Below are 17,059 nucleotides of genomic sequence, written 5' to 3'. Positions count from 1 at the left end.
ATTCCATTTTTATGTATATACCACAATTCGTTCATTTATCTTTTGAAGGACAGTTGAGCTCTGTTCCTGGCTCTTGTGAGCAGTACTGCTGTGAACATACATAGACATGCATTTCTTAAGTACTTTTCAGTTCTTTGTAGGTGGACTGCTGGACCATTTTGAGGACCTGCCAAACGGTTTCCTAGAGCATCCAAACCATTATATATTTCCTCCTTAATTCTTTCGGTTTCTCTACATCCTTGTCAACACTTACCTTACATTAAAAAAAAATAGCAATTGTACTATTTATGAAATTGTACCTCATTGTGATTCATTTGAGTTTCTCTAATGACTGATGATGCTGAGTATCTTTACCTGCCTGGTCATTTATCTTTTTGGAAAACTGTCTTTTCAAGGTATAAGTCTGTTTTTAAGCCCTTTTTTTTGGGGGGGGGAGTGTCTTCCAGAGTTCTTTATATAATAGAGACACATAGTTTGCAAATATTTCTATGCTATAGATTGTCTCTTTTACCTTTTTGATAATTTCTCTAGACATGAAATGTTTCAAAATTGTGATGAAACTTTTTGTTGTGTTTTTTTTTAAATACTGTTGGGTTTTTTTGGTCTTTTTGAGACCAGGTTGGACTTGAACTCAAGAGATCTGCTGCCTGCCACTGCCTCCCGAGTGCTAGGGTTAAATGTATGCACCACCACATCCTGCAAAATACTTTTTTATTATTTTTATTTTATATGTATGAGTGCATTGCCTGCATCTTGGTAGGTGCACTCGTGTCTTGCAGTGCTCATGGAGGTCAGAAGAGAGGGCATCAGATCCCCTGGAACTGGAGTTATGGACAGTTATTAGCTGCCATGTGGGTGCTGGGATTTGAACCCAGGTCCTCTGCAAGAGCTCTTAACCACTGACCTATCTCTCCAGTCCTTTTGTTGTGTTTTTAAAAAAGTTTTGAAAATTTTTGATCATATTCAGGCTTTCTCCCCCATCTTCTCCCATACGTTGTTTATTATCCCCTCAACTTCATGTCCTCTGTTACTGTCTTTTTTTTTTTTTTAAAGGATTATGGAATCTAATCTGTGTTTCCCAAGTGTTCTTGATGTTGTATCTAAGAATATTAGGCCACAGTCCAAATCATGAGAATTTATGGCTTTAGTTTTTATATTTAGGCTATTGATTTCTTTTTTTTTTGGTCTTTTTTGGTCTTTTTGAGATAGGGTCTCCCCTCTAGCCTGAGCTGGCCTGGAACTCACTGTAGACCAGGCTGGCCTTGAACTTACAGAGATCTGCCTGCTTCTGCCTCCCCAGTGCTGGGACTAAAGGTGAGTGCCACCACTCCTGGCTTATTGATGCATTTTCAGTTAATATTTGTAAATGTTGTGAGGTAAAAGTAGTTTCACTGTTCAGCCTGTTGGAATTGTCCAAGTGACAATGGCTGAAGAACTATTTTGGAACGCTTGTTGGGGATTAGTTATAGATGAATTCTCAGCTCGAACTATTTTGGAATGCTTGTTGGGGATTAGTTATAGATGAATTCTCAGCTCTCTTCCAATGATCCCTTCATCTGTCCTTATGCCAGTTCCTCTCTGATTTCTGGGGTGTAGCTTATTTTATTGATTTTTAAAAATTTTTGAAACAGTATCTTACTATGTAGTTCAGACTGGCCTTGGACTCCTTAGATAGCCTATACAAACCTGGACCTCAGAACCTTTCTGAGTCAGCCTCCCCAAGTCCTAGGACTACTGGCTTGTGTTTCCATGCCCAGGAGGTGAAATGAAGAAGCTTGAGTTCATTCTTCACTTTTATTGCTGTTTTGGCTATTCAAGATTCCTTTTAGTTCCATATTCCTTTGAGGATTGGCTTTTCCATTTCTACAAAAAGATTCACTGAAAGTTTTTAGGCATTGCATTGACTAATACTGCCTTCAGAACAAAGTTAAGTTTTCAATCCTTGAACATGGAGTGCTTTTCTTGTTCATTAGGGTGTAAATTTATTGATTTGAGATTTTTTAAAAATTTATTTTTTTGAGGCAGATCTGGACTACTATTTTATGAGACAGGGTCTCCCTGTAGTCATAGCTGACCTGGAACTTGCTATGTAGGCCACACTGGCCTTGATCTCACAGAGATCAGCCCACCCCTGCCTCCCAAGTGCAAGTATTAAAGGTATACACCACCACACTCAGCTTGATTTGAGATTTTTCTTTTTAAAGTATATATTTACTATCAATTTTTCCTCTGAACACTATTCACTGTAATTGTTTTATTTATTTATTTATTTTTTTTTTGAGAAAGTCTCTGTAGCCCAGGCTTCTCTAAAACTGTATAGTAGTCCAGGTTGGCCTCAAGCCTGTAGTGATCCTTCTGCTTTCAGTAATTCATAACTTGAATAATTTTTGATAGTTATTTAAAAATATCACATGGGGACTAGAGAAATGGCTCATCGGTAAAGAACACTGGCTGTCCTTGAAGAAGACCGAGGTTCAAATCCTAGCACCCACATGGTGGCTAACAACCATAGCTAACTCCAGTTCCAGGGGGTTTGATGCCCTCTTCTGTCCTCCATGGGTACTGCACAACACGGGTGCACTTATATACGCAGGCAATACACTCATAAAATAAATAAATTTTAAAAAATATCACATGAGGGGCTGGAGAGATGGTTCATTGGTTAAGAACACTGGTTGTTCTTGCAGAAGACCCAGGTTCAAATCCCAGCACCCACATGGCAGCTAACAACTGTCTGGACGTAACTCCAGTTCTAGGGGATCCAACAGCCTCTTCTTTCTTCTGTGGGCATTGCACGACATGGGTGCACTTATCTACATGCAGGCAATACATGCATACACATAAAATAAAAATAATAAATTAAAAAAATATATCACATGGAAGCTTTGAAAGAAAATAATGGTAAAAAAATTTTCTGTGATGAATGTCATTTTTCTAGGTGTCTGAACTCAGGACAGGAGCTGCAGAAGGACTAGCCAAGCTGATGTTCTCTGGGCTCTTGGTCAGCAGCAGGATTCTTTCTCGTCTGGTTTTGTTATGGTACAACCCTGTGACTGAAGAGGATGTTCGACTTCGACATTGTCTAGGCGTGTTTTTCCCCATATTTGCTTATGCAAGCAGGTACTGAGTCACTGAATCAAAATCTTACTTGAAGTCAGATTTAACAGCCTCTCCCTAACTCAGACACCTGAATTAAATCTTTATCATTCTGTTGTTGATATGCTTTATTTCAGTGGATGAATAAGAATATAATAAATTTTATTTATCCACATTTCTTATCTCTGCCTGAAAATGTACCTCATCTTAAATGGAGAAGTTGTATATACATTCTTTAGAATTAAGCATTTCTCCTCAGATAATGCTTTGCCACTATACTTGCAAGTTGTGTTTTCTGATTGTTCTTTTTTTTTTCCCCTCTTTTTGGTCAAATTTTATTCAGAAGCTTGAAGGTAGAGCTAAAGAGGTCAGTAGGATCTGATCCTCTGCAGTCAGACATCCCTGGCCTTTTTGAATGTCACTGAAGGTTCACATTGTTTTTCAATAGGACTAATCAGGAATGCTTTGAAGAAGCCTTTATTCCAACTCTGCAAACACTGGCTAATGCCCCTGCATCATCTCCTTTAGCTGAAGTAGATATCACAAATGTTGCTGAGTTGCTTGTTGATCTGACAAGACCAAGTGGATTAAAGCCTCAGGATAAGAATTCCCAAGATTATCAGGTGTGTATATGGGTGGCCTGTGGGCAGCTCACTGTCGCTTTGGTTAAAGAATCCATCTCATTTGAAATCATGAGGAGCTACATTTTCATTTTGAGACTTTTGTCTATATTGTAGTATAACAAGTGTCAAAAAACATCTTTTGGGAAATTGGAGAAACCATTTTGCTATCTAGAAGTTACTAAAAATGCATTGTTCACAGCACTCTTCTCTCCACCTTGTATTAGCTGGTAACATTAAAAATAATGATCCGTGTCATTTAGGACTTAAGTCTGCAATGTAAATTTTGGCTTACTTCTTAATGCTGCTAATACAGAGAAGGACAGTTCAAAGGCAAGACTCACCTCAAGCTTATTTTGGCTTATATGCTGATGAATATTAGTCAAATGCAAATGAATCCACAAATTCAAACTGAGTTTTAAAATCCTTTAATGACATTTGGTTGAACACTTAAGAGATCTGATGTCTTAATGATTGCAGATGCCAACTGAAAGTATTGTTCTTCTGTTTACATATTCATTTGGTATTTAGTGACTATATACTCTGCTCAAGTCACAGTATGACACACTATTGGGAAGAGAATTACAAAGGATATTAGGCAAAATATGTTAAGGAGCAGTGAGCTATCCAGTGCTTTGGGACTTTAGAGAAGGATAAAATTCATGAAAGGAATGAGTATAGCATGAGTAGTTTTATTTTTGCAATACTGGGATTAAACCTAGGTCCACACACATGTAGGGCAAGTGTTCTACCAATTGAGCTATAATACCCAGTCCTCATTTTACTATTATTTTGAGACAGGATCTTACTAAGATGCCTATGCTGGTCTTGAACTTACCTCCTAGTCCAGGTAGGCCTTGAATTTGCAGTTCTCCTGCCTCAGTCACCCAAGTAACTAAGATTACAGGTGTGTACCATCAGACTGGCTGCTTCATTAGTTTTAAAACTCATTTGAGTAGAATTCACTTGGGCCTACTTGGGATTTGAGAAGTGATCTAAGTAGAAAGGAAAGATGTATGTGTAAAGATAATGAATATAGATGATTATTCATTTTAAAGACTAAGGTTGGAAATTTGGAGTTGGCTCTGTGTGCAGTTGTGTATATACACCTTAAGATTAAAGGGTTAATAGGATGAAATCTACTTATTAAAAAGATTCATTTAATGGTCATTGGTGGTTATATGAGGTGAACTGACAAGAAGAGTTGGAGAAAGAGCTTGGGGCAAGAGATCAAGGAATCCAAGAAAAGTCTACAGTTTTAAGTATGAATAACAGAAGACGTCACAGAAGTTTTGAGTGAGCAGAGTAAGCTGGAGCATAAGCCACACTGAATTACCATGAAAGTAGGAGCTTCATCTGATCCCACAGACAATTGATGGGCCTTGGAGTTGCTCATAACTGAAGCAAGCTGCACTGAGGTACTTCTGCATTGGTTGGCTAGTCACTGGATGTGGACTGACCCCTAGGGCAGAGTACTGTGAGTTTGGACAAGGCCCACTTCATCAGTCTGGATCATTTTATCAGCTGGGAACTTCCATCCTCCAAAATATGCAACTGGGAGATCCTTCAGTTTTGGAGGTAGAGAGGAGTTAAACTTAGTTTTCGACGTTTTGCATTTGAGATTTTTAACAAGACAGCTAGAAATGTTTTGGTTTATGTATAGAACTATATTGTATTGACATTTGAATTTTACAAGGGTTTCTCTTTTTCATTTTCTAGGCCTTAACCGTACATGATAACTTAGCTATAAAAATTTGTAATGAGATCTTAACAAGTCCATGCTCACCAGAAATTCGGGTTTATACAAAAGCTTTGAGTTCTTTAGAACTCAGTAGCAATATTACAAAGGATCTTCTGGTTCTACTGGATGAGATTCTGGAGGTAAGTCATTCTTAATCACTCTTTGACTAGCTTGTGTTCATATTTATCAAAGTGGAATTTAGGTGTTTGTATTAAATGGCAACAGTTATTAGTATATTCTGACTATTCATTTGAGATAGCGATTTCCTTCATGAATTTCATATAATTTTTTTTGAGGGGGTTCTTTTTGAGACAGGGTCTCCCTGTAGCCCCAGCTCTCCTGGAACTCACTATGTAGACCAGACTGGCCTTGAACTCAACAGAGATCTGCCTGCCTCTGCCTTCCAAGTGCTGGGATTAAAGGCGTGCGCCACCATGCCCAGCTATATTTTTTAAGAACTTGATATTGGCATTTAACCTTGAAAGCTTAGAAAATGTATTTGAAAAGTTTCTTTCCCTTTTCTTTTTTTTCATAGCAAGTAAAAGATAGGACATGTCTGAGAGCATTGGAAAAAATCACGATTCAGTTACGAAAAGGAAGTAAAGAATTTGACCAAGCTCTAGTAGCACAAGATGTCAGCACAACTACAGCTGTTCTTCAAAATGAAGATGGTAATCATGTAACTGACCTGAATATTTACAAAATTATATTTTTCATCTTTACTTAGGTTTTTTGTTTGTTTGTTTGTCTGGTTGGTTGAATTTCAGAAATGAAAATCCTTTTATTAATCCTCTCAAGAAAGTGTGTTAATGATGTGTTTATTATACCTTTCAATATGATTGAGTACATTTCTCATTAACCAACATGCCAGGAGTTTCATTTTGTGGTATTCATATTTTTTGGACGGTTCAGTAGCTGCTAATAGGACTATTAGCAGCTTGTTTTATGATATATGATCATCTTTAATCTTACTTAAAAACAAAACTATGGGGCTGGAGAGGTGGTTAAGTGGTTAAGAGTACTGGCTGCTCTTGCAGAGGACCCAGGTTCAATTCCCAGTGCCCACACGACAGCTAAGAACCACCTGTATATGACTCCAGTTCCAAGGGATCCGACACCCTCTTCTGACCTCCATGGGCATTGCATAACATGAGTATACCTACCTACACACAAGCAATACACTTATACACATGAAATTAAAATAATAAATATTTAAAACAAATAATCAAAAGACTTATCTTTTCTTTGCATTTCTGTGTGATTCCCATTGGTAGAAAAGAATAAAGAAGTCTATATGACACCTCTGAGGGATGTAAAAGGAACTCAAGCATCGAAATCCACACAGCAGAAGACCAACAGAGGTAATGCATGAATTGACTGGATCATGTAGTACAGCTGTTTTCATGTAAAAATAGTAACTTTGCAAGTTTCTTTACCTTTTCTTTCCTTAGGAATAAAAAGTTGTAAAGTTCTTAGGTATCTTCTTTTTTCATTCTTACAGTTGATGGGAATTTTTGCTGTTTGCCTAAAGATTTATAAAATAAATCATCAAATGCATCAAATGCTTTTGACTAAATGAAAAATATATAGAAGGTCACAGAAAGGACTATTTGGGTAAAATTAAGAATAGGTTAAATGATAGTCTTATTTTATTTATTTATTTTATTTTATTTTATTTTATTTTTATTTTTTTTTTGGTCTTTTTGAGACAGGGTCTCCCTGTAGCCTCAGCTGGCCTGGACTGTGTAGACCAGGCTAACACTGAACTCACTGAGATCCACCTTCCTCTGCCTCCGGAGTGCTGGGATTAAAGGTGTGTGCCACCATGCTCGGCTTAAAGAATAGTTTTATATTATTGTTTTTTCCTCTGTATTACTGAGCATTTCTCGTAGAATTTCTTTTTGTTTTTGTTTTCTTTTTCATCTCCTTTCCCTAATTTCATTTTTATTTTCTATCTTAATTCCCAGTGGGTATCCAATAATAGAGGATTTGTTGGAATAAATAAATGTTTGTCCAAATGATCCCCTAGTAGTAAACATCTGAAATTCAAGAACTTTTTATTGTTTTATTATTACAAAAGCAATGCATGCTTACTACAGAAGAATAAGAACGTACATCTAAGCAGACCTACCATAAAGAAAATAGTACCACCCATGAACCAACCATGATTTTAATCTTTGAAAAATACTTTTATGGCTCTTTCAAGTATATTTAATTCTTTCTAGAATGGAATTTTGCCATAATATTGTTTCATAACAAACTAGTTATTTAAATATCAATTACTGAATATTGTTCCAAATTAGTTCCACGTTCTTGGATGTCTTTGGAGGGAGACATGCTTTAGTGAAAGCAAACAAATAATGAGTAAAAATATATGAAAGTCAATAGGGTATACAGTTTTCAAGTGTCAGACAATTGGTTTTGATCAGATTAATCTTAGTTATAAAATAAACTATGAGAACTCTATCTTTTTTTAATAGTCCAAGCTCAATGTATTCATGCTACATTTTATTCTTATAAATGAGGAATATCACAGGCCAAATTTCATCTGTCTTTTTTTTTTGTAGAACAGTGTCTCATGTATCCTAGTCTATCCTCAAACTCACTATGTAGCTGAGCATGACCTTGAGCTTTTGATTAAAGGATGGGATTGCAGGCATAAACTACCATGCTTTATTTTACATGGTGCTGAGGACTGAATCAGGACTTTGTACATAGGCAAGCACTCTACCAAATGAGCTGCATTCCCCAGACCCTCACTTCTTTTTTTTTTTTAATTTTTATAAACTTATTTTTTTTATGTGTATGAGTGTATTGCCTGCCGCATACGTGAGTGCACCCGTGTTGTGCAATGCCGTGGAGGTCAGAAGAGGGCTTTGGATTCCCCTGGAACTGGAGTTAAGGACCATTTGTAGCCGCCATGTGGGTACTGGGATTTGAACCCAGGTCCTCTGCAAGACCAGTCAGTGCTCTTAACCACTGAGCCATCTCATTATTTTATGTGTATGAGTGTATTGCCTGCATGTATGTGAGTGCACCCGTGTCATGCAATGCCATGGAGGTCAGAAGAGGACATTGGATTCCCCTGGAACTGGAGTTAAGGATGGTTCGTAGCCGCCATGTGGGTGCTGGGAATTGAACCCCCTGGGTCCTCTGGTAGAGCAGTCAGTACACTTAACCGCTGAGCCATCTCTCCAGCCCTCAGACCTCACCTCTTAATCTTGTAAAATATCTAGCAAATAACCCTCATATGTAAAGGTTCATTTCCTTTATTAACGTTAACGTTGAATTATATTTAAGAACACATTGAATTTTCTGTGTATAAGTTTAAATATTTTATAAGAAGGCATTCATTATCTTGCTGTATTTTATTTGATGCCAGGTTTTAGTTATGCAAGAGTGTAATTGTAGCTATTCCAAAGACTGCTGGAGAATAGTTTGAGCCCATGAGTTTGAGGCTAGTCTAGCTAGGCGACATACTGAAAATCTGTTTAAAAACAAAAACATATATAAAAAACACATATATGTTATGTATAAAATACATATGTGTATATATATGCTCCATTATGGAACTGTTTATTGACCTAAGTTGCCTTTTAATTGGTTTTTCCATATACGCTGTGCTACTGCTGTTAGAAAATTGTGTGTGCAGGGTTCATGTATGCATAAGTATGTATACAAGGGTGTGCACATTCACGTGGAGGGCAGAGGACAGTCTTGGGGGTATTGCTGTTTAGTCATAGTCTACCTGTTTTTGAGACAAGAGTCTCACTGACCTGGAACTCACCAAATTGGCTAGGCTAGCTAGAGAGGGGTCTCCAGGATCGGGGTCTCCAGGATCGGCCCTTCTTTACCTCCTTGATGCTGGGGATATAAGTACCACCATGCCTGACTTTTTTATATGTGTTCTGGGGTTCAAATTCAGATCCTTGGTGCTTGGAAAAGAACCACTTTACCTGCTGAACTATCATCCCAGCCTGAAATGTTTTTCATATGCTTTCCCCCTCAACAAACAGTGAATTAAAGTTTGCCTCTTTGTAACTCGTTTATTATCAGTCTTATCCAAAGAAATTCATATAAATTATAATTCTTTTTTTTTTTTTCCTCTATGGTGTATTGATGGTTTGGTATCAAGGTGACTTGAAATACGGAAACATGTTAAAGAATATTGTTATACTGAAAATAAAGGATTTAGATGGCCTGGAGACTAGATTTAGAAACATGAAGCAGTTAATAAATGAGTTAATAAATTATTTGATAATAATTTATACTGTCTTTAAGGACGAAGAAAAATGACCGCTTCATCTAGGACCAATAGGAGACGTCAGACTGAGGCTGACTCAGAAAGGTATGCCCTGTGTGTCTACACTATATAGAAGAAGCCTTTTTTATTTTATTCAGAAGTAGAAAATTCTAATTTTCCTCTTCAAGAGAAACTCAGTGTATCATAAGATAGTAAAATCTATAAATAGGTATGACTCTGATAATAGTCTAGAATTCATATCAAGAATGTTTGACTTCTTAGAAAAGCTTCTGTACTTCTGCTTATTAGTATTAGGTAATTTTAACATGTGCTCTCAGTTTCCATTTTTTTTTTATTACAGACCTTTTATTACAGACTTTTTTCATCTTGAATTAGCAAACATTTGATTTAGGTAGCATTTAGATTCTTTACCTTTATAATGATGGAAAAATTTTGCCTATAATTTTAATACATTAGTTTTTTTTTTAATAGAGCTTTGTTTTTTTTTTCCTGTGTCATTGTCAAGGTATGGTTGAACCTGAAAAGTTTCTACCTATCTTGCATTCATTTATCATTGGTATTGTATTGTGTATATTTTTTAATTTTAAGTTGTGGTTAAACTTAAGTTTAGTGGTTAAGTGCTTTGGTGGAGGAGATTTTACAATGTTTTAGTAATCTATAAACTAAATTAAAAGAACTTAATATTTTCTTTTTTCAGTTGTTCTCACAACCTTCTTTAGGATAATTGCTGTGCTCCTTATGTAATTAAAAGCTTCATTACAAACCAGGCTGGCCTCAAACTCATAGAGATCTACCTGCCTCTGTCTCTCCAGTGCTGGGATTAAAGGCATGTGCCACCATGCCCAGCTCTGTTTTATACAATATTTTTAAAATGAGCTATGTTTCCTATGATTCATTTCTCTAGATAGTTGCCATTCATTGTGTTTTGTAAATTCCTTTTTTTTTTTTATTTTTGTTTTTGAGATAGGGTCTTACTATGAAGGCCTGGCTTCCTAGAACTCACTGTATACTCCATATTGAGCTCAGATTCACGGAGAGCTGCCTGCTTCCGCCTCTTGAGTGCTGGGATTACAGGTGTGAGTCACCACAACCATTCAATTTTTTTTTTTTTTTTTTTTTGGCTTTTTGAGACAGTGTCTTGCTGTAGCACCAGCTGTCCTGGAACTCACTATGTAGACCAGGCTGGCCTTGAACTCACAAAGATCTGCCTACCTCTGCCTCCCGAGTGCTGGGATTAAAGGCATGCGCTACCACACCCGGCTATTTTTTAGTTTTAAACTTAGTTAATGGAATCAGGTTATCAATTACACAATTAAAATGTCAGAACCAAAAAGTTTTATTTATAAATAATGTGGTTTTAAAGATTATGTCTAAACTGGTATATTTTCAACATTTGTTTAGTGATCATGATGTTCCAGAACCACAATCAGAAATGAAGATGAGATTACCGAGACGAGCCAAAATAGCAGCAGTGGAAAAAAGTAAACTTAACCTTACACAGTTTCTCAGTGAAGACCTAAGTTAAAGAGAGGTGGTGGAAATGGAATCCTTTAAAGTTACTTCTTTGCTTTAATAGTTGCCTTTGTATTAAAATCAGAAAATACCTGATGTCTTCCTGAAGACTTTGTTGAGTGATGCCACATGACTTTGACTTGTTTTAAAACTCTAGGACAGCATCTGTCATTGTGATCCAAAGATTATCTGAATGGGTTCAGATTTGTTTGATCTAATGTGAGGTGGGTCAGGAGCCTGCTTTTATAGAGATGCCCCAGATTATTTTTATGAAACTATGTCATCTTGGGAAGATTTGAGTATAACTAGTCTAGAAGTTTGCATTTCAAAAGATTGGATATAATAGATATAGGTGGAAATGTCGCAGACATCTAATAAGTGACATTTTCAAGGGCAAATGAAATACATACAAGTAGTTATAGAGAAAGCAGCTTATTACCAGTGAGGACCAGAAGAATAAACCAAAGCACTCCTCATTTAGCTTAAATCATGGCTTTGATGGTTTTATGATTCCTATACTGACCATTTATTTGATATTACCTGCATGGGTAATTTCCTAAAGTTTTTCCATCTGGTAGCACTTTTATAGATGTTTCTGAATTAGGGAGATGTCTACGTATACATTAATTGTGAAGGTACATTTTGGTTTTTGTTATAACAAAATGCAATTTACCTTGACTAATAAACAATATTAGCAGGACATGATTGTGATAGGAAGTCCTCTTTATGTGCTGATTTGTGACCACTGCTTCAGTGCCGCTTGCAGGTAGCTTTTGAAGTAATTGGCACTATTATGAAACTTAAATGTTTTGAAACGTGCACTGTATGAAAGTAAGCCTCTTTTTGCCATCCCAGTGTAATACCTTTTACTATTCCTCTGATAATGACCTTTTTTCTTTCTTAGGATTTGTCTTATTAATTGTGCTTCTTTAGGTTTATTTACCAGAGGTCATTTGTTTCAGGTAATGTTCTGAGATGGCACTAAGATAAAATTGTGGGTTTTAAAACCAAAATGCTATACTATATACATATATGTATGTGCATTACAGAACTCAGAAAAGGAGTCGAAGTTACGAAGCAAGATTTCTATTTAAGCAAAAGGAAATGGCAGATATGGTAATGATATAACCAGTGTATGTTCTTCATTCTGCTTGACTCCGTCCTTTCCTGTGCTTCATATTTCTTAGGAATTATAGCTCTTGTTAAATCCCTTCCATTTACAAAAAATTGGGGAAGGAATAGAAGTTGGTAGGATGGTCATTTTCACAATATTAATTCTTCTAATCCATGAGCATGGTAGGTTTAAGCAAAAGGAAATGGCAGATAAGGTAATGATATAACCAGTGTATGTTCTTCATTCTGCTTGACTCCATCCTTTCCTGTGCTTCATATTTCTTAGGAATTATAGCGCTTGTTAAATCCCTTCCATTTACAAAAAAAATTGGGGAAGGAATAGAAATAAGTAGGACCACAGTGGTATACAACATATTGTAAGGAAAAGTCTTTAGAATCAGTAAACTAAAATCCCATTTAATACATGCCCAGAGTATCAAAAAGGAAAGAAGCCATGATCTTTATATAAACACCATACCAAAGCTTGCTTTTCTCTGACATAGGAAAACTAAATCGTAAGCACCAAAACTTAAGTATTCTTAATATTTAGATTTTAGATACAATAGCCATATTTTAAGTGTGCTTTGCATTATTAGCATTAATAAGGATATAATCCTGCTTTGACATATCCTGGTAAGCTTTTAAGTAGATTGCTAAAATACAATAAAACCAACAGATGTTACCATTTTTTTCATTCAAAATTGTTAACTTAAAACAGTGTTCTTGTCTACTGTGAGGCACAGACTTGCTGAGGAGTAAACATGCAATTGTGCCATTTCTCTTATGGCCCACAGATGAGAGGTTTAAATTACAGAAAGAGAACTGATCAACTGAGATTTCTATGAATGAAAACATGCTACTTGATAAACTGATCAATCTTTTTCTATACATATATAACTTTACAAGAGACATACTTCCAAGTGATGCCTTTGCCTTTTACCAGTTTGCTTCGAGGTAGTTAATATCCACCTGTTACACAACTGTTCATTGGTTAGGTCATTATCACACATCTTTACAATACTAGCCTTCTAAATTACATAATGTGTTATATGTTAAAACTGCACAGAAATAAAACTGAAGACATTTAAATATTTAAACTTAGGGTATAAAAAATTCACCATTAAAAAGAGAAACATCAAAATCTGTTTGTACTGCAAAATTCTACAATGGTCTTATGTAAAATATGTAAAAAAAACATGCGAAGGACTTTAGTCAAAATGATTAACGCTAATGGTATAATATAAAGACAAATCACAGGACTAGAAATATTTCAGAATTAACTGACCTTCAGAAGAAAATAGTGACATACAAAAAAAAAAAAGTGCAAGAAGAACTACAAACTATTTCTCTTCATTTTTGAGATTTTGGTTATGAACTGTACAGCTTGCTAGAGATGCTGCTGTTAAATTCAGATTCCATTCAATAGGATGATTAAGGCACATCTTAATGGGGTTCAAAGGGCAGCTTGCTGTATTCCCATCAGACAAATCCACTTTCTCATCAGTTTTTATTTGTAGCACCCTGTTTAAAAAAAAGTATAATGCATTTTAGTTCAAATTTCAAGCAAATTGTCAACCTGTCAAATAAAATTTTGTAATATTGTTTGGACTATAAACTGAGTAAAGCATTTATCATCCTAACAGTCCAAGTTCTATATGCTACCTGAGTGAAGGGAATATGATGAATGACGCCATGTATAAACCAAGTGGCGTTTACTCAGATACGTAGGACAAAAGACATCACTGCATATATGGATTACATTAATATACATCAGAAGACATTTAACTTACTGGCTGAAGTACTACTGTGCTTCACCCCTTCAGCATCAGAACAACTTCAAGAAAGCATTAACATTTGCTGAATTCCTGCTGTTCTAAGCACATTCACATGAAATTACTTGAATTTCATAACTAAGCAAGGTTTTATATTTACAGTGATAAAGTGAGCGTCAGAGAGCTAAGAACAAATATGAGTGATGTCACACTGGAACTAGCTTGGAACTGTAAAATAACAGTTTTCTTTCTCCTCACTCTTAATTCTCTAATGAGGCCGATAAGTAGACAGTAGGAGAAAAAAAACAGTCCCATTTTGACAGAAGACTGTTAAGATGCCCATAGTATCTGGTGGCTATCTTAACACAGGAACACGTGTGACACTCACAGGTACTTAGGCTGCTTATTTCATTGAATATATTTGGAGTTGATGATTTATTTGAATTTAAGTTAGGTTGGTCAGATCTCTTCCATATTATTGGCAAATGCATAATCCTTTGGTTCTTATTCCACATACCCATGGCTCAGTCCCATCTGTTCCTGCATGTTTCCACCTAGGGAACTTTGTCCTTTACTGTGCTTAACCAAACCTTCTATTTGTTCAAGACCTGACCCAGATCTCACATCTTGGAATATATTTTAGTACTTAGTAAAACTCTATGAACTTTTCCTGGCTCTTCACTATTGTTTCATGACTGATAACCTCTTTTGGATATGAAAGAAAAGAGGCTGACACCCTTAGTTCTGGAGATGAAGTAATCCTGAATACATAGTAGTTGTTCAACAAAAATAGAAATCATGAATTACCTGGATAATCTAGCTCTTGAGTCCAAAGGTAGCTAGTCTTTTCTGTGGGTAATGCCTACTCTTAGACTTGTACTCTCTTCAGCAGTATACACTTAGTCATTTGACTCTTTGTTCAATTGGACTGCATCACTCTTAAGCCTCCAACTATGTACCTCTGAATCTTCCTATTAATGAGGATACAGATGTAAGTGACTTCATAGAACTGGGTAATGGCAACAATCAGACTCATTCCTTCCTTGCAACTACAGCTGTTCAGTAAGGCAAATCTGTTACACCATGTTTTAACACCACTATCATCCTCAGTGTCTTCTCTCCAGGCAAAGTCCGTTTTGTACTAAATGACATGGTTTCACTTTATATAAGCAGATAGAAGGCAAAACAATAAACTACAAGGTGCTTATTGGTTATCAAATGTAGTAAGAAGAAACTAAAATGTGATTAATAAACATGAATATATTTAAATTAATTGCTTAATAAATGACAAAGATTTAAAACACTACTTTTATTCCTATCAGAAATACTGATTTTGAAAACCATTATATTAGCTATTGTTAGATTCGAGTGCTCAGGTATTTCAAGGTTTTTTTCAAGATAGCAAATGGAATTTTTCTTGCTACAAACATGGCTACTTTTTATTACCTGTAATTTCATTTTCTTTTTTAAATTATATGTATGTATGTGTAGATGAGTACAGTATCTCTAGGGTCCAGAAGAGGGCACTAGGTCCCCTGGAACTGGACTTAAAGGTGGTTGCTTTTGAGTTGGATTTGGGTGCTGGGAACTGTATTTGGATCCTTTGTTAGCAATTTATATTCTTAAACAAGGAGCCATCTCTGTATCCTGGAAAACAACCTCAGAGTGTTCTCAATCTCTCTCCTCTCTCTCTCTCTCTCCCTCCCCCCCTCCCCCCTCCTCTGTGTTTGAGACAGGGTCTCACTATGTAGCTCTGGCTGGCCTGGAACTTCCCGTGTAAACCAGGTTGGACTTGAACTCACAGATATCCACTTGTCTCTGCCTCCTCAGTGCTGGGATTAAAGACATATGCTAAAGGCTTTGTTTTATTTTTGCTTTTTGTGGTTCTGGGACTTGAACCTAATTAGGTAAGTGATGTGCCACTGACAGAACTAATTACCTGTAACCTTAAAGCAAGTATTCAGTGTACACCTTTTTGATAAGATAAGCTATAAAAACCAATTAATGTAACAGAGGTTGGCACCTAAGCATGCCAGATATGAAACTAAAAGAAAAAAATCCTGGTCATAAGGAAAAGAAATTTTGTTCTACTTGTCTTTTGTCTGACAAAGATGTATTCACCTGAGGAAAGTGATATCTTAATAATTATATTGTTCTTTTCAGAACATGGAAGTTTTTAAAAGGTTCTAATTTTCTAGTATGGTGTTACTACAAATCTGGGTATACAGACCACAAGGATGTACAAAACTACCAATGTATGGGAAGAAAACACAAGAACTATTATTACTGTTAATGTACATATTGATATATGTAATCTATAGTATTTAAACTAGTACAAAGTTCTTATACTATCAGTCCTTGGTCTTAGAGAAGTAGCTTTATCCTTAACTCATTTTTATCTAAGAAAAACTTTGACACTTTGTCTAACCCTAAGAGAACCAATTAATATACTTAAAAAAATACAGAGCTTGTATAAGCGTAATAATTCATCTGTAAACCTAAAAATGTACAGCCAAATTTGAAAGAGATGTACCCTAGCTCAGAAAAATGTTATTGAATAGGTTAATGCTGTTGTAATGAAATGCTTCTTCTAATTAAAAAAAAAATACAGAGCTGTATATCAACTAAAATGTTAACACTGCATATTCTGGTCAGAGAAAGAAGCTGGAGGAGCTATAAGTCAGGTTACTTAGACATCTACAGCTATTTTCAGTCTTAGTAATTTCATGGGTCCTAAGACAGTATATAGAGTATGTGCATTTGTAACATGCGTTTTGAGGGTTCAAGCAATCATTTGTAATGATTATTAATAATTTCTAATTCTAAGAAATGAAAATTATGACTAGCTCTAGTAATTTAGGCTTGCTCATCACTAGAGATGTGATGTTATATGGATGGTAAACTTCAGTGTTATCTATGTCACAAGCTCACAATAAACTTA

At 35.8% G+C, this 17,059-nt stretch overlaps 2 protein-coding genes across 6 annotated transcripts in view; one reads left to right on the top strand and one right to left on the bottom strand.

Moving 5' to 3' along the window:
* Ncapg (non-SMC condensin I complex subunit G) overlaps window positions 1-11,329 on the top strand; it is a 53,618-nt gene extending 42,289 nt beyond the window's left edge. For both annotated transcript variants that reach the window (XM_029560514.1, XM_008826860.3), the window contains 7 exons: window positions 2,939-3,120; window positions 3,545-3,719; window positions 5,436-5,597; window positions 5,993-6,128; window positions 6,732-6,818; window positions 9,739-9,805; window positions 11,123-11,329. In XM_029560514.1, coding sequence (XP_029416374.1) covers window positions 2,939-3,120; window positions 3,545-3,719; window positions 5,436-5,597; window positions 5,993-6,128; window positions 6,732-6,818; window positions 9,739-9,805; window positions 11,123-11,246 — 933 coding nt within the window. In that variant the 3' untranslated portion in view covers window positions 11,247-11,329. The remainder of the gene's footprint in view (window positions 1-2,938; window positions 3,121-3,544; window positions 3,720-5,435; window positions 5,598-5,992; window positions 6,129-6,731; window positions 6,819-9,738; window positions 9,806-11,122) is intronic.
* Window positions 11,330-12,566: 1,237 nt separating this feature from the next.
* The window catches only part of Lcorl (ligand dependent nuclear receptor corepressor like), a 212,691-nt gene continuing 208,198 nt past the window's right edge, over window positions 12,567-17,059 (bottom strand). For 3 of the 4 annotated variants that reach the window (XM_029560508.1, XM_029560509.1, XM_029560510.1), the window contains one exon: window positions 13,715-13,867. In XM_029560508.1, coding sequence (XP_029416368.1) covers window positions 13,854-13,867 — 14 coding nt within the window. In that variant the 3' untranslated portion in view covers window positions 13,715-13,853. Of the gene's footprint in view, window positions 13,868-17,059 lie in introns of all 4 variants that reach the window. The other variant, XM_008826859.3, reaches the window with a different exon arrangement.

This window comes from Nannospalax galili, unplaced genomic scaffold (assembly GCF_000622305.1).
Source record: "Nannospalax galili isolate Female #2095 unplaced genomic scaffold, S.galili_v1.0 scaffold271, whole genome shotgun sequence".
Taxonomy (NCBI): domain Eukaryota; kingdom Metazoa; phylum Chordata; class Mammalia; order Rodentia; family Spalacidae; genus Nannospalax; species Nannospalax galili.
This window is presented reverse-complemented; position numbering and strand designations above follow the sequence as displayed.